At 35.5% G+C, this 18,221-nt stretch overlaps 1 protein-coding gene across 1 annotated transcript in view; it reads right to left on the reverse strand.

The window, feature by feature from the left end:
* LOC128205250 (sperm-tail PG-rich repeat-containing protein 2-like) overlaps positions 1 to 18,221 on the reverse strand; it is a 79,481-nt gene that overhangs the window by 35,639 nt on the left and 25,621 nt on the right. The window contains exon 11 of the mRNA XM_052906767.1: positions 1,966 to 2,149. Coding sequence (XP_052762727.1) covers positions 1,966 to 2,149 — 184 coding nt within the window. The remainder of the gene's footprint in view (positions 1 to 1,965; positions 2,150 to 18,221) is intronic.

Genomic DNA, 18,221 nt, shown 5'->3' on the forward strand with positions numbered 1-18,221 from the left:
GACCAATATTAACTCGTCAAAAACTAGTGATTTGTAACCTAAGGCTGACCAATCAACCGACCGACAGATAAGCTCAGTCCTATATCGTTACCCCAAAAACCCGTTTGTGGGAGGTATAAAAAAATCCATGTTTTATGTTTATAACAAAATTCTTTGTATATCATTGTAATCTTGATCAAGATGACTTTCATGGTTAATATAAGTTCAGCCTTTGGCTAGCCATTGTACAGAAATATTGGCATCAGTGATAATCTATCCAACTTGACACACATGATACCTTGATTGAATAATATTTTGCCGCTAACTAGCTAAAGTAATAAATGACAGGTTTGATTTAATCAAACACACCAATAAACGGTAGTTTTATAACTGCTTTTACCTACCCCGCTTTCATATCAATGATTATCTAGTTAACCAACCGAGTTTTATGCCTGTTTTTATTTCTTGAATATCGCTTATCTTCCCGTGTAATCAACTCGTGTCCACTACTTCATGATTAGGTTAATGTCACGATTGTTATCAGAGATGGAAGCTAAAAACAAGATCAGCCAGAATTGAACATGGTTACACTTGCTGTTTAGTTTAGTCAAACCTGGACCACCAGTTTTTGTGACAAATCCTTAAAGACAGATGGACCGGTAAATCCCCAAGCATTTCTATAGCTTATTTGTGTGAGATCCAGGCAATTTACTACATGGCAATAGTTAGTGGTCCAATGTCTAAGGGTAAAGCTGTCCACCTCTCATCCAAGAGGTCTCAGGTTTTGCACACACCCCCCCCCCCCCTACCCCGTACTTTGGTTCATTCTTTATTGACATAAGAACTGGTTTCTACCCCGGTGTAATCTAACATGTAGGTAGTTTAAAATAGTCTAAGACAAATGCATCGGATCTTTCAACTGTCATTTTGAATCTGAAATAAAAATCTTGAAAAGTTTCAATGTCTAATTTTTGATCACATACTTTATGAAATAATAAATATCTTGCAGATTAAATTTTATTCCTATCTCATGCACGATATGGGTGTGATAAATAATGATATTAAATATATTCCTAATATCTGCATGTCAAGATTACACAATATGAGGACTGAACTAAATAAACTGCATAAAATAATTCATATCACGCACATATTTGAATCAATTAAAAGAATGACAGTGTTTATCAACCCTGCTTTTTTGTTTACTAAGTAAATGGTTAAGTCAGCTATAATAATGGAAAACTTTGTGTAAAGTGAATTTTTCTTACTCGGCGTTCTAAAAACCAAGGGAGATAAATAACTAATCTTAAATACTAAAAAGGGAGTTAATAACATAACTAATTGTATTTCCTGAAAATTTTAAAGGTGTGTTAATTCAAATGTATAAAGCCAAAAAATAAAAATCTTTGTTTCCACTAACATCTTCAAAAAAATAGGGTAGGTAAGTAGGCATTTTTTTTTTTCTACTCTTTGTTTTTGAGAACTGGGATTCTGTACTAAACCGACCAACATCAGGGTATATATCAGTATTAATACTTTTCAATATAAAATGGTCCAATTTTTATAACATGTTCACTCAAATAAGTTCTTTTATTTAAGATGTTGCTAAAAAAATACCCACATATAAATCAAACTGCCTTTTTTTTAAGGCTAATGGAACATTATTCCACACACTTATTGCTTAAGGAAAGGACTTCTTTTTCATTAAAATGTTTTCAAACATTTAAATGTCAAGGTTGTTTCTGAGCTGAAAACGAAATTCTCTGAACAATGATCAATACATGTAATTATCAAAAGAGACATAAATTATCCTGTAAAAACAAGTTATACATGCAATATTACATTGAAATAGTCAAACAGCCTGCTGTTAACATAACCCATATAACCTGTATGGTAAAGTGCACTTTAGAAAGCAGATGATCCTGGAAAACAGACTTAATACATTCATCAACTTCAGTGACTACTCTACAAAGTCATGTCACTAACCTGGGTTGTCTGTGTCAGCCGAGGCGAGCGCCATGTCTCTGGGCGGGGCAAATCTGGATGCTGCCGACATGAAGGAGCCATGTTTCCGATTGGCGACATCAGTACGAGGCTTCGCGTTCTCCCTATGGACCTGTGAGTGTTGGTAAGATTTCTGGACATCGTAAGCTCCCGGTGGTGGAACCTCCTACAAGTGTATACATTTTTTTATAGTTTAACTTGCTTTTATTGAAATAAGAGGCATTATAAACAAGAGTTACTGGAATGACTTGTCTGACTTGGTGCCCACCAGCCTAACTCACATATGCCAAGGCCAGTAATTTAGCCGGACCAAGGACACACAGGCACGTAGCTGACTATGCAAATACGCAGGTCCAAGTTTTTGTCATACCGAACTCCCAAATTTGAAATAAAATCTGAAGGGGGGAGACGGGTGGGTTGGGGCGCGGGTGAAGGTGTCAATATGATGTCCGTCATCGATCTGCGAAATCCTAAATTGGCCATAGCTATGCGTCTGACACAGTTTTGATAAGTGAGTGCTATTTTAAACACATTGCACAAGAATATTCACCTATAACCCAGGCGGTGTAATGTGTAATCCATGAAAAGTTTCTTGAGAATATGATTCCAGAAATATTTTTGACAATTCTTCCCCATAAGAAGTTAAATTGTCCATCTCAGTCTTACCCAATAAGTTATCAGGGTTGACTCCTGGAAATCATCAGGTGCCCTCTTATCATAGACAGGATTATTTGTAATGTACAATAGTTACAACTTGAACAATTTCAGCATCATCATCTGATCTTCTTTCTCTTTGTTTTATCATTCATCTAAAAGCATTATTTCAAAGCAGCTTTGTCTAATATTTCATTAAAAGTTTGTTTGATTTGTCAAGATGTTTCATGCTTTTAAGAAACTATTTAACATGCAATGTTTCTTAAAGCCCCTTCTTTGAAATTATCTTCTAAATTCAAAGGATGTTCCTGGGAAGTCTTTGAGATTTTTGAAAGAAAATAATGACTTTCAATGATAACCTTAGGTGTAAGGTGAACACAGATGTGAGGAAAAGGATGTTTGTGAAAGACTTGAGAACTTATAGTTCCATCTTTATCAAACACATTAAAGCCTTCCAGTTGTGATAACTTTTATATGATAAGACAATGTTTAAAATGAAGTTTATCTGAAGTGGAAAGATTTAAATTAATCACTTTTTTTGCGATAACAAATGGTTTTGTATGGAAATATAGCAAGAACCATGCTGAACCAAATAGCAAGACTTGCTAATAATGTCAAAATAATCTAGAAACAAAGTGAACTTCCCAGATTTTTTTGATTTTTTTTCGTATAAAAATAATTTCCATGGCAAACAAGATTCATTAAATGTATGAATGTCTCGAGATGGAAACTAACAGTTGGCTACTTAACTACATTAATCAAGGGGAGTAACCCATGTACTATTGTAGCCAGCACTGGGAACTAGGTTTTTTAATTACTTGAATATTTCCACTTTACATACATATACAACTGATGTACTGAAGTTTTATATGAATATATTTCATTGATTCTGTTTTCCGTTTCTGATTAGGTCCAGAATGCAAAATCTATAACGATCAATTTAATGCGTTGTCATAACATAAGGCTGCGACAATTAATATCCTCAACATTTTTCTGACTCTACACATTCATATTGAAATTTTGCTGACAAACAATAATGTGATTTTCAATGATGATTTTATTTCCTGTGCGTAACTAATAGGTTATGCCATCGTATCTGTCGATGCATAGTTACGATCTATTTTTATTGTAAACACGAGACCCAATAAAACTCATAACACTTTAGGATGACAAATTACCTAATCAGCCATCTCCGGAAATAAGCAACAATTAATAAATATATTATTGCAGGGCTCTGTGCCAGATGGTCGTAACTCAACATAAAAAAGAAGGCGTTCCAACAGTCTTACACTTAGCCAACCTTAAGGCGTCAGTGGATTCTGCATCTAAAATAGATGTACATCAAAAAGATAGGGGTGAAATGAATGATGAAAAAGCTCACACAAAATATATCCCGACAAATGTAGGTGTCAAGATGGCACCAAGTCAAATCATTAGAGATAGAAGTATTAACAGAATTATTGTGATTTATGATAAGTAAGCAGTTTCCAAAATCCAATCATGCGATGTGAGATTAATACAAATTGCATTAAAAGATAGACAACGTAATTCTCATTTTTGTAAGCTGCATTGCAGACTGCGCAATACTTATCCAAGAAATTGTGCAATTTCTGAGGCAAATTACATTAATGATGCCAAGACTGTCGGATAAGTGGATCAGAAGTATAAAGTTGAAAACTTGCAGCCAACCGAATGGAATTCAGGCTATGGCATCCGCAATAAATCAGCAATAAAATCATTAAAACCTTTGACAAAGCAGTCTTTATCCTTGTTGTTAAGTGACAATACATGATCTATATTCCATAAATCTTGTAGGAGTTCTTCATGCATTTACATTTGACTCTAAAGGAAGTTACATCAAAATAACCGATTTAGTAGAAAATGAAGTCAACTTCAAAGAGTTGTAAAAAGAGATGAACAGCTCCAACAATAAACATAAATTGTCAATAAATATGCACAATGGGACGTATGGCACAACGAAAACAACAGGTCCATTTCCGAAAAACACGTGCAATCATGAATACCATGTGCACTGTAGGACAATTTTTAAAAAGATTCTATTGATCAGAAGAAAGTGAGAAAGACACTGTGTATTTAAAAACCCTGCCTAACAAGGGTAACGATATTAAACTGCGACATTTTTACGATTGGTTCTTCATTATCGGTACAATAATTTTCTGTGGAGACAATGGAAGGGTTATGACCAAAGCATCTTCAAACACATTTAACGGTGAATATTTATGACTGATATATTGTGTTTTCCTTAGAATAGGTCATAAAAGTCGAGGCACAATCATCATAAAGTAGTCATCCATGATCTGGGAAAATGGCCTTAGCAACAGTTCCAAAAGGGTGTCACAGTAATCTCAATACAATATGGGCAGCTTAAAAGGGTTAAGTACAGAGTGGTACAGCTAGTGAACAAGTCTTTGAACAGTTACAGAAATGCGCCTGATTTCAATCAGCTGCAGTGGTAGTAAACAAAACGAACGTGTGAAATTGGCTGTTGTACATGTTATGTTGTCCAGGTTGACATATGACTATGAAATAAAGGTATATACGTAATTAGGAACATTCCAACAGATGTATTGGCTTCCTTGACATGTGGCCAAAAATGTGACTTTGTGATCTGTGTATATGCCCTTGCCTTGTGCCCCTAAAATGGGTTTATTTTTCAATTTTCAACAACTTGGCGTGTCCCTGTATTTATTCATGTGTCTTAAAATTGCATTTAAAACTAACTGGGACCCTGGTAATGGCATAGATTTGGGAACCTATCTATAAATTGAGAGGGAGGGGGATCTCATGTTTTTTAAGTTTATCAGACAACTTTGTCCCAAATCTGAGTCAAAATCAGCCTTTCCCATTTCTCTTCCTAATCAGAAAAATAAATTTGTAAGTCATCAACTAAATCTAGCCATTTCCACTCCAGCATTCTTTATGGATTTTAAAATCAATTAATTTCCCACCCTTGGCGAATATCTCCATAAACAAGGCTTATCAGTACTATTGAAAAATTATGCTGTGTAAATCAAGCTTGGCTTTGATCTGATAACTATATGAAATATGAATTTTTGATAGTGAGGAAATAATGATGATGAATAGAAAAATAGGAAATTGATGGCCTAATTGTAAACTAAATGAGAAACACTTTTCACCAGACATGTTTTAAGAACAACTTAGGGCTTGTGATGAGAAGGTGATTTGTTTTTGAGCAGGTAAATATTTACAATGAAACCGGTTTAAGATCTATGGCTTACTTCTTTGAATCAAGCAGGCCACTTGACCACATGGCCTTACTTGATTTATAGCCAGAACTTAACCAGATCCATTGGCACACCGGTTCCACTTCTGAACTGATATATTGAACAAGAACAAGACTTCAACTGTTGTGAAAATCAGTCTGAAAACAAAAGCACTTTGAGGTCACTTGGAGCCTTATCTAGGAATTAACAAACCTTTATTTACATATTATCAACCACATGCTCTTTGCTTTTACAAAACTTCCATGGGGGACACTCCAAGAACGCCATAATCATTAATTTTCTGAATATCCCCTTAATTGTATCAGGATCAAGATAAATAAACAATCCACTTGTTTTCCAAAGCCCAATACTTAAGTCTGGCCAGAAACTGCAGAGATTAAGCTTGTAAGATAGGAAAGAAATTAATCAAATGTTTCCAATTACAACAATGTTTCCCCAATTTAGTAGAATGGGCCAGTGAGTTTTCAAGCTAAAATTTCCATGAACTGACCATCTGATAAATGACCGCATTGACTGAAGTGGACAACAACATACATGGCTGGACCTGATATTACTTTTTGCTAAGAAACATTATGGGATACATTCTTCCTCAATAACATTTCTTTCACAAGGTCAAAATCATGCACTGGAGAAGTGCTGGAAAAGGGCAAATGCATTAGAAACCCTCAAAGTGTTACTTAAGGTGTGTAATAGATATGCAGAAAAGCAAAATGTATGCAGAAATTATTCAAAACATCACAAACAAAAGACAAAATGTCTAAAAGCATTTTAACCCTAATGATACATAAAATGGGGGTGTGGGAGGGGGTGGGAATTAGTCACCTTTCCATTTCTGTCATAAGGAAGGCAAATGTTGATTAAACAGGGTCATGAGAATAATGAACAAATGCAGATATCAACAGATTTCAATCCTCATCCATTTCTTCTCCTTCAAACAAGGGACATAACTCAAACAATTATTCAATGGAGAGTTATGAAACTTGCTACACAAATGTAACATCATTATTACTATTTAATTTTTTTATATGCTATATCTATAAGTCTCATCTGAATATGATGTTGAATGGTTTCAGAGTGATGACAAGTTTTAAACAAATGACAACATTGATGAAATGGCAAAGTGACATGACAGTCTACATCTACTAATGTTTTCAAAATGAAAAAGCTAACAACATTCCAACCTGAAATTCCATTTATCTTGTCAAACTAATTTCCAAGAAATAAGAAATCATGCACCAAAATGACTGGCCCAACAAATTCAGATACCAGACATCAGTTTACATAAACTTGTAATTATCAGGTTTAATATATTCTTGTATGTAAAACAACCAGACAGGGCAAACAATCTTGAGTTTCCATCAAGGGCCTAATATTCCATTTCATCTGACAGCAAAACCTACTGGATAAACTATAATTGAATATGATTGGATAATAAAAACATTACAGACTTCCAGACCAGAGCATCCTCCAAAACATCGAAAAGTTAGCTACTTAAATAAAGGCATAAGCAAATTAAATTTGAGTTTCTCATACTGTTTGGTACCAAAAATGGGGACAGAATTATATATTGACACATGTCTTTTTTAGCACATCTCTGATTTGTTAGCACTTGTACCCAAAGCCTGAGTAGAAATTGTTGCAGCAGAGGTTTTGGACAAAAAAGAGCAGGGATGAGAATCTGATTTCTTTTTCTATATGCCCTGAACTTCATCCAGGCCAATGAATTTTCCTGAAAAGTTTGAATACACATAAAGTAAGCAGACCCTTAAATTACTCCAAATTACCCCTGGGTGGGCAACAGAGTGCCAATTAATGTCCATTTATCTATGAAATGACCAGGGTCTCTGGCCACCCTGTTTTTGGATATCCAGACTTACTCTGTACCTTAGCAAAAGAGATCGACAAAGTGTTGCAATTATTCTTGAACTTGTGATTAAAAAAACAACCAATTAGAAATTACTAAACAAAGTTTATCTGACTGAAATTGAGAAGAGGATGGCCTTTCTCCAATTTTTTCATGATGAAAAATCAAAATCTACTCCCCTAGCTACTAACAATATTCACAAATATGTTCTTAAACACAAGTTCTTGAACTACTGTCAAGAACCAATTAACAAGAACCAAATTGTTCTTGAAATTTGGTCTCATTTTCACATTTCTCAAAATGCACTTAGTGTTCATGAACAGTTACAGAGCAGTTCAGGTACAGATATTGAACAATTCATGAATATTTCTTGAACTGTTCTACAAATCATGACATGTTCACATAATTATGGGAGCTCGTGCTATCCCCATTTCAGATTATCAGGGAGTTCATGTGATACAATTGCATTCACTTAAAGACAAAGAATTACAATGGTGACATGTACGAATATGAAATATTTTTTCATGGGACAATTTAATGGCAATTGCACTGCTGTACTGCTGAAGCAATTCATGCCACATGAATATCAGACTGTTTGCTACAACATTTTCAGACTTAAGAAAAGTTCATAATTTAAGAGCCATCAACCTTTAATGTCTCCAGATAATAGTGTGAAACATAAGGATGGCCATGATAGGAGCAGTGAGCATGAAAAGACAAGCTGGATTCCTGTTTTACTTCCGAAAACAACAACAAACGGAAACCATTTTTTCCGTGCAACATGGTCCCAACTGACAGAAATAATGTGAGAAGTTACGGCTTTTGCGTTTAACCATGGCATTAACTGTCTGCATTTCATCAGAAAATGGCCAGTAAACAATGATGTATTGGACCTATGTGTGACATAACACATTATCCCCCTTCTGGTCTGGAAAGTTCAGAAATATTTTCTTTTAGCCATTTAAAATGATTAAGATGCCATTATCAAGAATTAGTCACTTATGTGTAAGAGAATAGGATGAATATAAAAAACTTCATAACTTAAAACATAGCTGTCTTTGTTTATATATATATATATATATATATAGCCTTTCATAACAAAGATAATAAACTGGCCGTAAAGGGTTTTGGCTGGGTGTTTTCACTTGTAATTTGAATCAAAGAAAGAAAATCCCAGAAATGTGGCCACAATTTGGAAACTCCTATGTCTACAGATTACCTCCAGTCTGCTGCAGCTATTATGCAAAGATTTTTAACTTGTGATCATTGATTACTGCCCTAACCTCCAAATAATTTCTGTCTACATACAGCCTTATAAACTAGTCTTCAAGTCTTGTAGACTAATCTTTAAGTCTCGGAATTTAGCTGGAAACATTGTTGATTTATTACCGTATATTTATTTTAATTACTGTATATTTATTTTGGTTTTAACAATTAATTGTGTTTGGTTGCCGATGTGGTGGCAAGATGCCTTTACGCTTCATTGAGACAAAAGTCTGCATTCTAATATAAGGAAACGCAATACTCACAGGCCCTTCTGTCATTTGACGCGAGGCTTAAAGCTGCAAATCTTACCACAATCGAGCCATATCTACCAGCCGGTTTGCGTTGGCGAGTGTGATGAAGGGTGGGGTTGGGGGTTGGGTGTGGTTGGCGATTTGGGCGGGAATTTTTTGTCATCCCCCAGTCTCTTCCGGCAAAGAATGAATATCCCCCAAGTTTAAAGACAAAAAGGTAACAATATAAACATAGGCTACATAGCTTTGAACATTACACTTTCTTACAACATGATAATAATATACTCCTTACAGTGCTTTTCAGTTAAAAAAAATGCTAGATTATATAAAATTCTTTCAAGAAATTAATAATACATAATGTAATCCCCATAGTTGAGAGCAAAATCCCCCATTTTTTTTCGAGCAAAACCCACCAGTGCATGTTTTGTTATTGACTCCTTTTTTAGATGCAATACAAATCCCCTTGGCTAATGTCAGAACTCTCTCATAATTTCTAGAAAAAGAATTCCCCAGGGAAGGTCTACAGAAATATGGCATTAATGTCTTTATAATCTTATTCAATATTTCCATCACAATGAGCGTTTAACTGGTGATGAAAATTGTTGCATATCTTTTTATCGACTTGCAAGTATCGATCACTGTTATTTACTCATATTTTTGAAAATTGTATCTCACAAAAGCGATTTTTTTATGATTGTAAGACTTGTTTGTGAGTCTAAAATTTGTTGAGATAGGTTGTAAACTTTTGTTTCTTTTTTCACGGCTCAGTAAAGTTCAATGCTGCCAGTATAGGGATTGATTCTAGGACCCCATGCATGAAAGTTAGGTGCTCTACCTGACTGAGCCAATACTCATGGTTCACAGAGTCCATTTCCTTGGAAAAACAATTATTTCCCATTAGAGCTTCCCTAAGTCAGTGCTTACTTAGGGAGCTCCCATTCAATAACATTTGTCAGAACCAATCATGTTCAAGGCCCATGCTTACAAACAGTCTCAAGTCTGAGTCTAGACTCAGACTCTGAAATGCATTTCATCAAGAAACACAAATTCATATTTATTCTTTACCAAAATATATGACAATAATGGTAAAAAGTCCAAATGGTAATATAATTCAGCAAAGTTCACAATCAATGCACTGCTTGAAGGAAAGTTATATGCTCATCAAAATTAAGATTTTCAGTTTTGAGTCTTATATAAATCTGGGTCTATTAGCTCAGACTTAATCATGGACCAAGAGCATTATGGTTCAACCAATTTATATGTTAGATTATAAGCACACATTTTCTTGCAAACAGTGATGATTGAAACCCATTAAAAAGGTATCACTAATGTACATGTATGTATCAAATCTCATAATATGTTATCTTTTCATGCTGATAGCAGAACACCAAAAATTCCTATTCTGAAAAATATCCTAAAAATTTTGTCCAAGCTGTGAGCTACACCATCAGGTATAGCATTTTGTCAATTCTGCAATTTTTCGGAATTTGCATAAAAAATACTGTAACAGAATATATCGAAACATGCATTTTGAGAAGTTGAGAAATTAATTCCATCTATCTAGCAGAGAAATGCTGGGAATGAGTTGGTGCCAAACGTTCTAAATTGAAATTGACAACTGACATCGAACCACTTAGTACGATGTCAATCGGATACTTCCATGTTCCTGATAACATAATTACAAACTCATCTTCACAAATAAGTGGGCACTTGGAAATCATCAAAGTTTGGGAATTTGGTTCTTATAAGTTCTGCAGTAAAAATAATGTTAAGTAGAAATTTGATCTAAGGTAGGTAAATTAGTTCATTTCGCTTACATAACTTATATATCTGAGATAAAATGTAATTTTATTATTTTTTTAATTTTCCGGAATTACTGTCAATTTTTTTGTAAAATAAATACAGCATTTTATAGTCTTATATTCAGAATATTTCATTATTTTCTTTCATTGGATATTTTCTAGTTAGATGCAGAAGAATAGAAAGAGGCTCATGCTGCAGATTTATAGCTCTTCCTGAAAATGGCCATTTCAACGGTTTTTAAATGAAAATGACATGTTTAAAATTCAGGAACAATACGCTTTAAATCAGGAGCAATCTTTAATCAGAATCAAAGGGATGGGTGAATTTCCTGGGCAATAACTATTTCCTCCCATCCACTTAGAGCATTAACTCTATTTAGACCAAATGCAAATGTCAGGAATAACGGGAAATAATTAACGTGCTAAATTTGCATTCTACATGTTTGCCTAATGACAGAGTTGCATGATTGCAGATTCCACGAGGGGTGAAAAAACTTATCTTCTATTTGAGTTTCTCACTTGTTTAATCCGTATTGAATTATTGAAATGCAATACTTTAAGTCCCTGGGGTAGGTTTTCCAATCAGCTCGGATGTGGGGTTGTTGATACAGTAACTTTACTGTACTCCTACTCATGTATGATTTGGCCAATGAGAACTGTTGCACCATCATTTAAAATATAAGATTTTTGACGATATTAATTTCTAAAATCTCAAATATATTGTATAAGCCATTACAAAAAAGAATCGATTTTTAGAAATAAAATTGTACAGAAAAATTGAACGCTGTATCAAAGACTCAATTAAAGGATTAAAGAACAAAATATAAAATGTGTTTTTTTTTTTCTTGGCTGTATAATTTCTGCTTAAAATGCAAGATTAAAATGTACTGCACTTCATTTATAATGAAAGTTAAATAATTAAAATACTAGATTACTGATTTATTGCAAACTGGTCAATCTTTAAAATTCCCTAAAGGCAATAGTGCATTAGGAAAACAGATATAAGCATGCAGATCCTTTCTAACATTTTGTGAATATTTCATGGATGCCGTGTAGAAGTTGTTTTCATTTGATATTGAATGCTTCCATGTTAATGATAATTTTGTAGATACTGAAAGTCACTAGGAATACGGTGTGAAAAACATTTTTTACTTTCTGTTTTATAGAAATTAAAACACTTTCAAGTCATAGCAATATCTTACATAAATTGCTGTATAGAAACAATCAACACGAGACTTAGAGAGGTATATATATAATATGTTCCTGAGAGGTTGTAGGTTCAATCCCCATCAAGGTATGAGTGGTCTAGTGGTAGAGGTGCCCACCTCTCACCCTATAAGTCTTGGGTATCCAGCAGGGTATCGTAACCTAGGCGTTCGCCTCTTACCTTAGACTGGAGGTCTTGGGTTCAAAACCGAGCAGGGTATGGGTGATCTTGGTGTTCGCCTCTCACCCTATAAGTCTTGGGTTCAATACCCAGCAGGGTATGAGTGATCTAGGTGTTTGCTTCTCACCCTATAAGTCTTGGGTTCAATACCCACCAAGGTATGGGTGATCTAGGTGTTTGCCTCTCACCCTTTAAGTCTTGGGTTCAATACCCACCAAGGTATGGGTGATCTAGGTGTTTGCCTCTCACCCTATAAGTCTTGGGTTCAATATCCACCAAGGTATGGGTGATCTAGGTGTTCGCCTCTCACCTTTGACTGGAGGTATTGGGTTCAATATCCATCAAGGTATGGGTGATCTAGGTGTTCGCCTCTCACCCTATAAGTCTTGGGTTTAATACCAACCAGGGTATGGGTGATCTAGGTGTTCGCCTCTCACCCTATAAGTCTTGGGTTTAATACCAACCAGGGTATGGGTGATCTAGGTGTTCGCCTCTCACCCTATAAGTCTTGGGTTTAATACCAACCAAGGTATGGGTGATCTAGGTGTTCGCCTCTCACCCTATAAGTCTTGGGTTTAATACCAACCAGGGTATGGGTGATCTAGGTGTTAGCCTCTCACCCTATAAGTCTTGGGTTTAATACCAATCAGGGTATGGGTGATCTAGGTGTTCGCCTCTCACCCTATAAGTCTTGGGTTTAATACCAACCAAGGTATGGGTGATCTAGGTGTTCGCCTCTCACCCTATAAGTCTTGGGTTTAATACCAATCAGGGTATGGGTGATCTAGGTGTTCGCCTCTGACCCTATAAGTCTTGGGTTTAATATCAACCAGGGTATGGGTGATCTAGGTGTTCGCCTCTCACCCTATAAGTCTTGGGTTTTATACCAACCAGGGTATGGGTGATCTAGGTATTCGCCTCTCACCCTATAAGTCTTGGGTTTAATACCAACCAAGGTATGGGTGATCTAGGTGTTCGCCTCTCACCCTATAAGTCTTGGGTTTAATACCAACCAGGGTATGGGTGATCTAGGTGTTCGCCTCTCACCCTATAAGTCTTGGGTTTAATATCCACCAAGGTATGGGTGATCTAGGTGTTCGCCTCTCACCTTTGACTGGAGGTATTGGGTTCAATACCTACCAAGGTATGGGTGATCTAGGTGTTCGCCTCTCACCCTATAAGTCTTGGGTTTAATACCCACCAAGGTATGGGTGATCTAGGTGTTCGCCTCTCACCCTATAAGTCTTGGGTTTTATACCAACCAGGGTATGGGTGATCTAGGTGTTCGCCTCTCACCCTATAAGTCTTGGGTTTAATACCAACCAGGGTATGGGTGATCTAGGTGTTCGCCTCTCACCCTATAAGTCTTGGGTTTAATACCAACCAGGGTATGGGTGATCTAGGTGTTTGCCTCTCACCCTATAAGTCTTGGGTTTAATACCAACCAGGGTATGGGTGATCTAGGTGTTCGCCTCTCACCCTATAAGTCTTGGGTTTAATACCAACCAGGGTATGGGTGATCTAGGTGTTCGCCTCTCACCCTATAAGTCTTGGGTTTAATACCAACCAGGGTATGGGTGATCTAGGTGTTAGCCTCTCACCCTATAAGTCTTGGGTTTAATACCAATCAGGGTATGGGTGATCTAGGTGTTCGCCTCTCACCCTATAAGTCTTGGGTTTAATACCAACCAGGGTATGGGTGATCTAGGTGTTTGCCTCTCACCCTATAAGTCTTGGGTTTAATACCAACCAGTGTATGGGTGATCTAGGTGTTCGCCTCTCACCCTATAAGTCTTGGGTTTAATACCAACCAGGGTATGGGTGATCTAGGTGTTCGCCTCTCACCCTATAAGTCTTGGGTTTAATACCAACCAGGGTATGGGTGATCTAGGTGTTCGCCTCTCACCCTATAAGTCTTGGGTTCAATACCAACCAGGGTATGGGTGATCTAGTCATAAAGGTGTCCCCTCTAACTCTAGACTTGAAGTCTTCGGTTTGATCCCCACTAAGGTATTAATGGTTTAGTGGTAAAGGCACCCGCATCTCACTCTTGAGGTTGTTGATTTTCCCCATTAGGGTAAGATTGGTGTAGTGGTATTGGTGTCAGCCTTTAACCAAAGAAATTGTAGATGGGTGGTCTAGTGGTATCGGTGTCCACCTCTTACCCAAGCAACTGAAGGTTCAATCCCTGCCTTGGGGAATTTTCAGCCTTAAAATGACTGAATCAAGCTTAATGAAATTAGTATAAACTAAACAAACAATTATAAAGTAAACTTGTAACAACTGTATTCCACATTATGATAAAAGCAAGTTTATTCCAGTTTAATTAAGTAAGAACAAAAGCATCAAAGTGCAAGCTCACACAACTTCTTGCTATTTTTCTCTGAGTAAAACAAGGGGTGTAACTCAACAGTTATTTATGCCAGAGTTATGGGCCTTGCTACAAATAATTATGTGTATTGTCAGTATGGTAACATGTCAATTAAGTTCCATCTAAATATTTTGAACATTTTTATCTATGGCATTAGTAGAAGTTTTTGCGTGATGTTTCCTTTAACACCTCAAGGCTTACAAAAATAACTAACTTTTCATGAAAAATTCAACAGACATGCCAAGGTGAATCAAATGCTGCAACAATTACTACACAAACATATCGAGACTTGACTCGAAGATGCATTTTAAATGTGAAACAAAATGCTTATTTCAATTATTTTCAGTCTGTACAACCTACATTATTACCGTGCAGTCAAGCTGAGAAAAATGAATAGAATTCGTACAAACTATGCTTTCAACTCTTCATAAACTCAATTTTTGTCAGTGCCAATCAAATACAGTAAAGCCTTAATTACCCGAAAACAAGGTTTGGATTTACGCTTATTAGCTCGGTAAACCCCCTCATCGACATAGCGACTACCGTTTCGAAATGTTCAAAAGTTTACTTCCCCACTGATGAATTTAGTTTTAAACTTAAAAGAAGCCACTCGTACACGAGGTTATGGTCGAAAATGCCAGTCGTAATTATTTAATGCAAGTAACATGAACGCTTGTGGAATGAACATGTAAATGCCGGACGAAAATTAGAGTGTAAGCATGCCTTGATGAGCTGTACATCGAATCTCTATTAAACATCAAGACAAGCTGAATTCAAGTTGATAGCTCTGCAAAAAAGGGAGTATTAACTTTATTGGACTCTTAACTTCAGACTCTGAATTATTTAGAAGGGAAAGCCAAAGGGCTTATAAACGTAAGTTTTCTTGCTAGTTTTGTCTTAATAGTCTATATGAAAATACAGCCAGTTGGTAAAAAAAAATACAAGGGACTATGAATTTAAGAAAGATACAAGGGATATAGAATTTAAAGGTAGTCTGTCTAAACCAACAACTAAAGGCTGATGCAAACTTTACAAGAAGATTTCAAGCTAATTTTAGTCTTTGAACTAGACAAAGCATTGAAATTGGTTGCCAAATTTTGCCTGTTCTTCTCAGTTAATCAAGGGAAATAACTCTATATTATTTTTGGCGAAGTTATGGGCATACAAAAAGATGTGCTTGTTGTAATGGTGAACAATTGTGTACACACTGCAAACATCATGGTTGAGCGTATTTTAACTTAATTGAAATCTAACAGTTATGTCATAATGGGATTTTCTTAAAAAAAATATTTATTGTACTAATGTACTTATAGTTCTAAGGTGCAAATATTTTAATTTCTATGAAATTAACTTACCTTACTTCTTTAAAATGGGCGTAGAGTATTATTATCTCATTAAACTAACATACAATAAACATTCCTCTGCCATCATGTTTGTGATACAAATAAATGCTCCCGACCTTTGCTCTGTTTTTCTTTCTCTTCAACATTTACTGGAAATTTGAGCTTGGAATCTACTTTAAACAAATTATTAACAACATGTGGGCACCATTTAATGTACATAAAGAGTTTGATAACAGAAAATCGTAATAGATAAAATACCCATGATACCTAATGGAGCTGTTATCACAGTTTCAATAACCTGAAAATACTTAAATGTGGCAAAAAAAATAAATTGTAACATAGTTTAAAAAATTGCTCCCAATAAATTTTATTTTCATTCTTGGCAAGAAGAAACGAAAAAAAACCCACTCAGTCTATGAAATAACACAACAGAAAATTGATGCATCTCCAGCATTCAACGATTCCTGTATTTTTCTTTATTATCTGTTCTGCGAGAAGCCAGAAAACAATAAACTACAATCATTATCTTGTCACAGCCGATAGTTTTGCTGAGCGGAGGTCTTTTGCTATCAGAGAGAATTTGCTCTGCTTTCTATTTCCATGCCAGTTATCGGAGGAAAGTGACAATAGTGTGAGAGCGGAGGTTCAATTGTTTGCTTCAAGTGCTACTGACAGAAGAACAATCTTTTCTTCAGCATTTCTTCTCTTTAGAAAAAAAACACATAAGTATGATTTCAAGAAAAAAATAACTGTTGAAAATCTCCTGCGGAGTTTTTGAAATGAAGTATGCCAGTCAGAGTATCAACATTTCAAGAAATGAGTGACTTGCAGCGGGATGTCCAATTGAAACAGTATCATACAAAGGTCAGATATATATGCTTTAAGTGGACCCCCATATATCATGTTTTACAAATATTATCATATTTCTCAGCAAACAATTTAGATAAATTGCAAACAATGACCGTCAAAGATAATGAAACTATTTTGTTCGGTATTTTTCATATTTTGAAGGACAATAACCTAGGGTCACCTTTGGAAAAAAAACCACCCCAGTGCAACCATGGTAAAATGAATCAGCTGACCTTATGGAAAAAAGCGAAGTCAGCAATAAAATATCTGCTACACAGATAGGAATAATCTCTTGTCATAAAGATTATGAGCTCGGCAGAATTTTACACCCATACCCAACTGGTCAATCGGTCAAGTGGTATCCAAAATGGCAGACCCCTTAAAATTTGCCATAAACATTGGGTCCAATTATACCAAAATAACAAGCCTGGCATGAATATGTACGTCCTGCCATGTCCATACAGCATTGGTGCAAATAACACACATTTTAACAGGCAAAAGGCATTTTTATGGACATTTTGATGGCCAAATATTCTTGGATGGTCCTGTAGCTTGAGATTAAGGGTACGCCATTGTGAGACTATGAAAATGTCAGAAAACTATCAAATCAAATCTGAAACATCAAAATTCTGGCATTTCATGGGATTTTTGCCTTATAAATTGTATGATGAGTAATTGCATATATTCTGAGAAATAAGAGTTTTGAGTACATTTAAGAAGTTGTACATCAAAGATATGTGATCTTGAAATGTCATAAATATTCAAGAATCTGTCCAGGCTGACAAAGAGATTTTACATCTTGGATTCCAGGTCTTGAAAGGGAACTGCTTGTATAATAGATACAGATACTTACTGAGAAAAAATAAATGTGTTATTAAAAAAATGTTATTCAGAATAATTATTTCTTGGAATTAATCAATGAAATATATGTTTCTGTTTTGGCACATCTGATGCAAAAAAATGAATAAATAAAAAATATATCAATATAAGACAAATTTAATTTACATGGACAATATAAATCATAAATGAAGTGCGCTCCATTAATTACTAATGTAAACTGATGACTACCAGGACAATAACTGACCATCAGAGCAGAATGATGATGGGTTTCTTGACCATTGGTTATTTAAAATGATGACCAAGCCTTCAAGATTGTTATTACTTTCGTTTCTTTAGTCTCCAAAC

This window comes from Mya arenaria, chromosome 2, assembly GCF_026914265.1.
Source record: "Mya arenaria isolate MELC-2E11 chromosome 2, ASM2691426v1".
NCBI lineage: Eukaryota > Metazoa > Mollusca > Bivalvia > Myida > Myidae > Mya > Mya arenaria.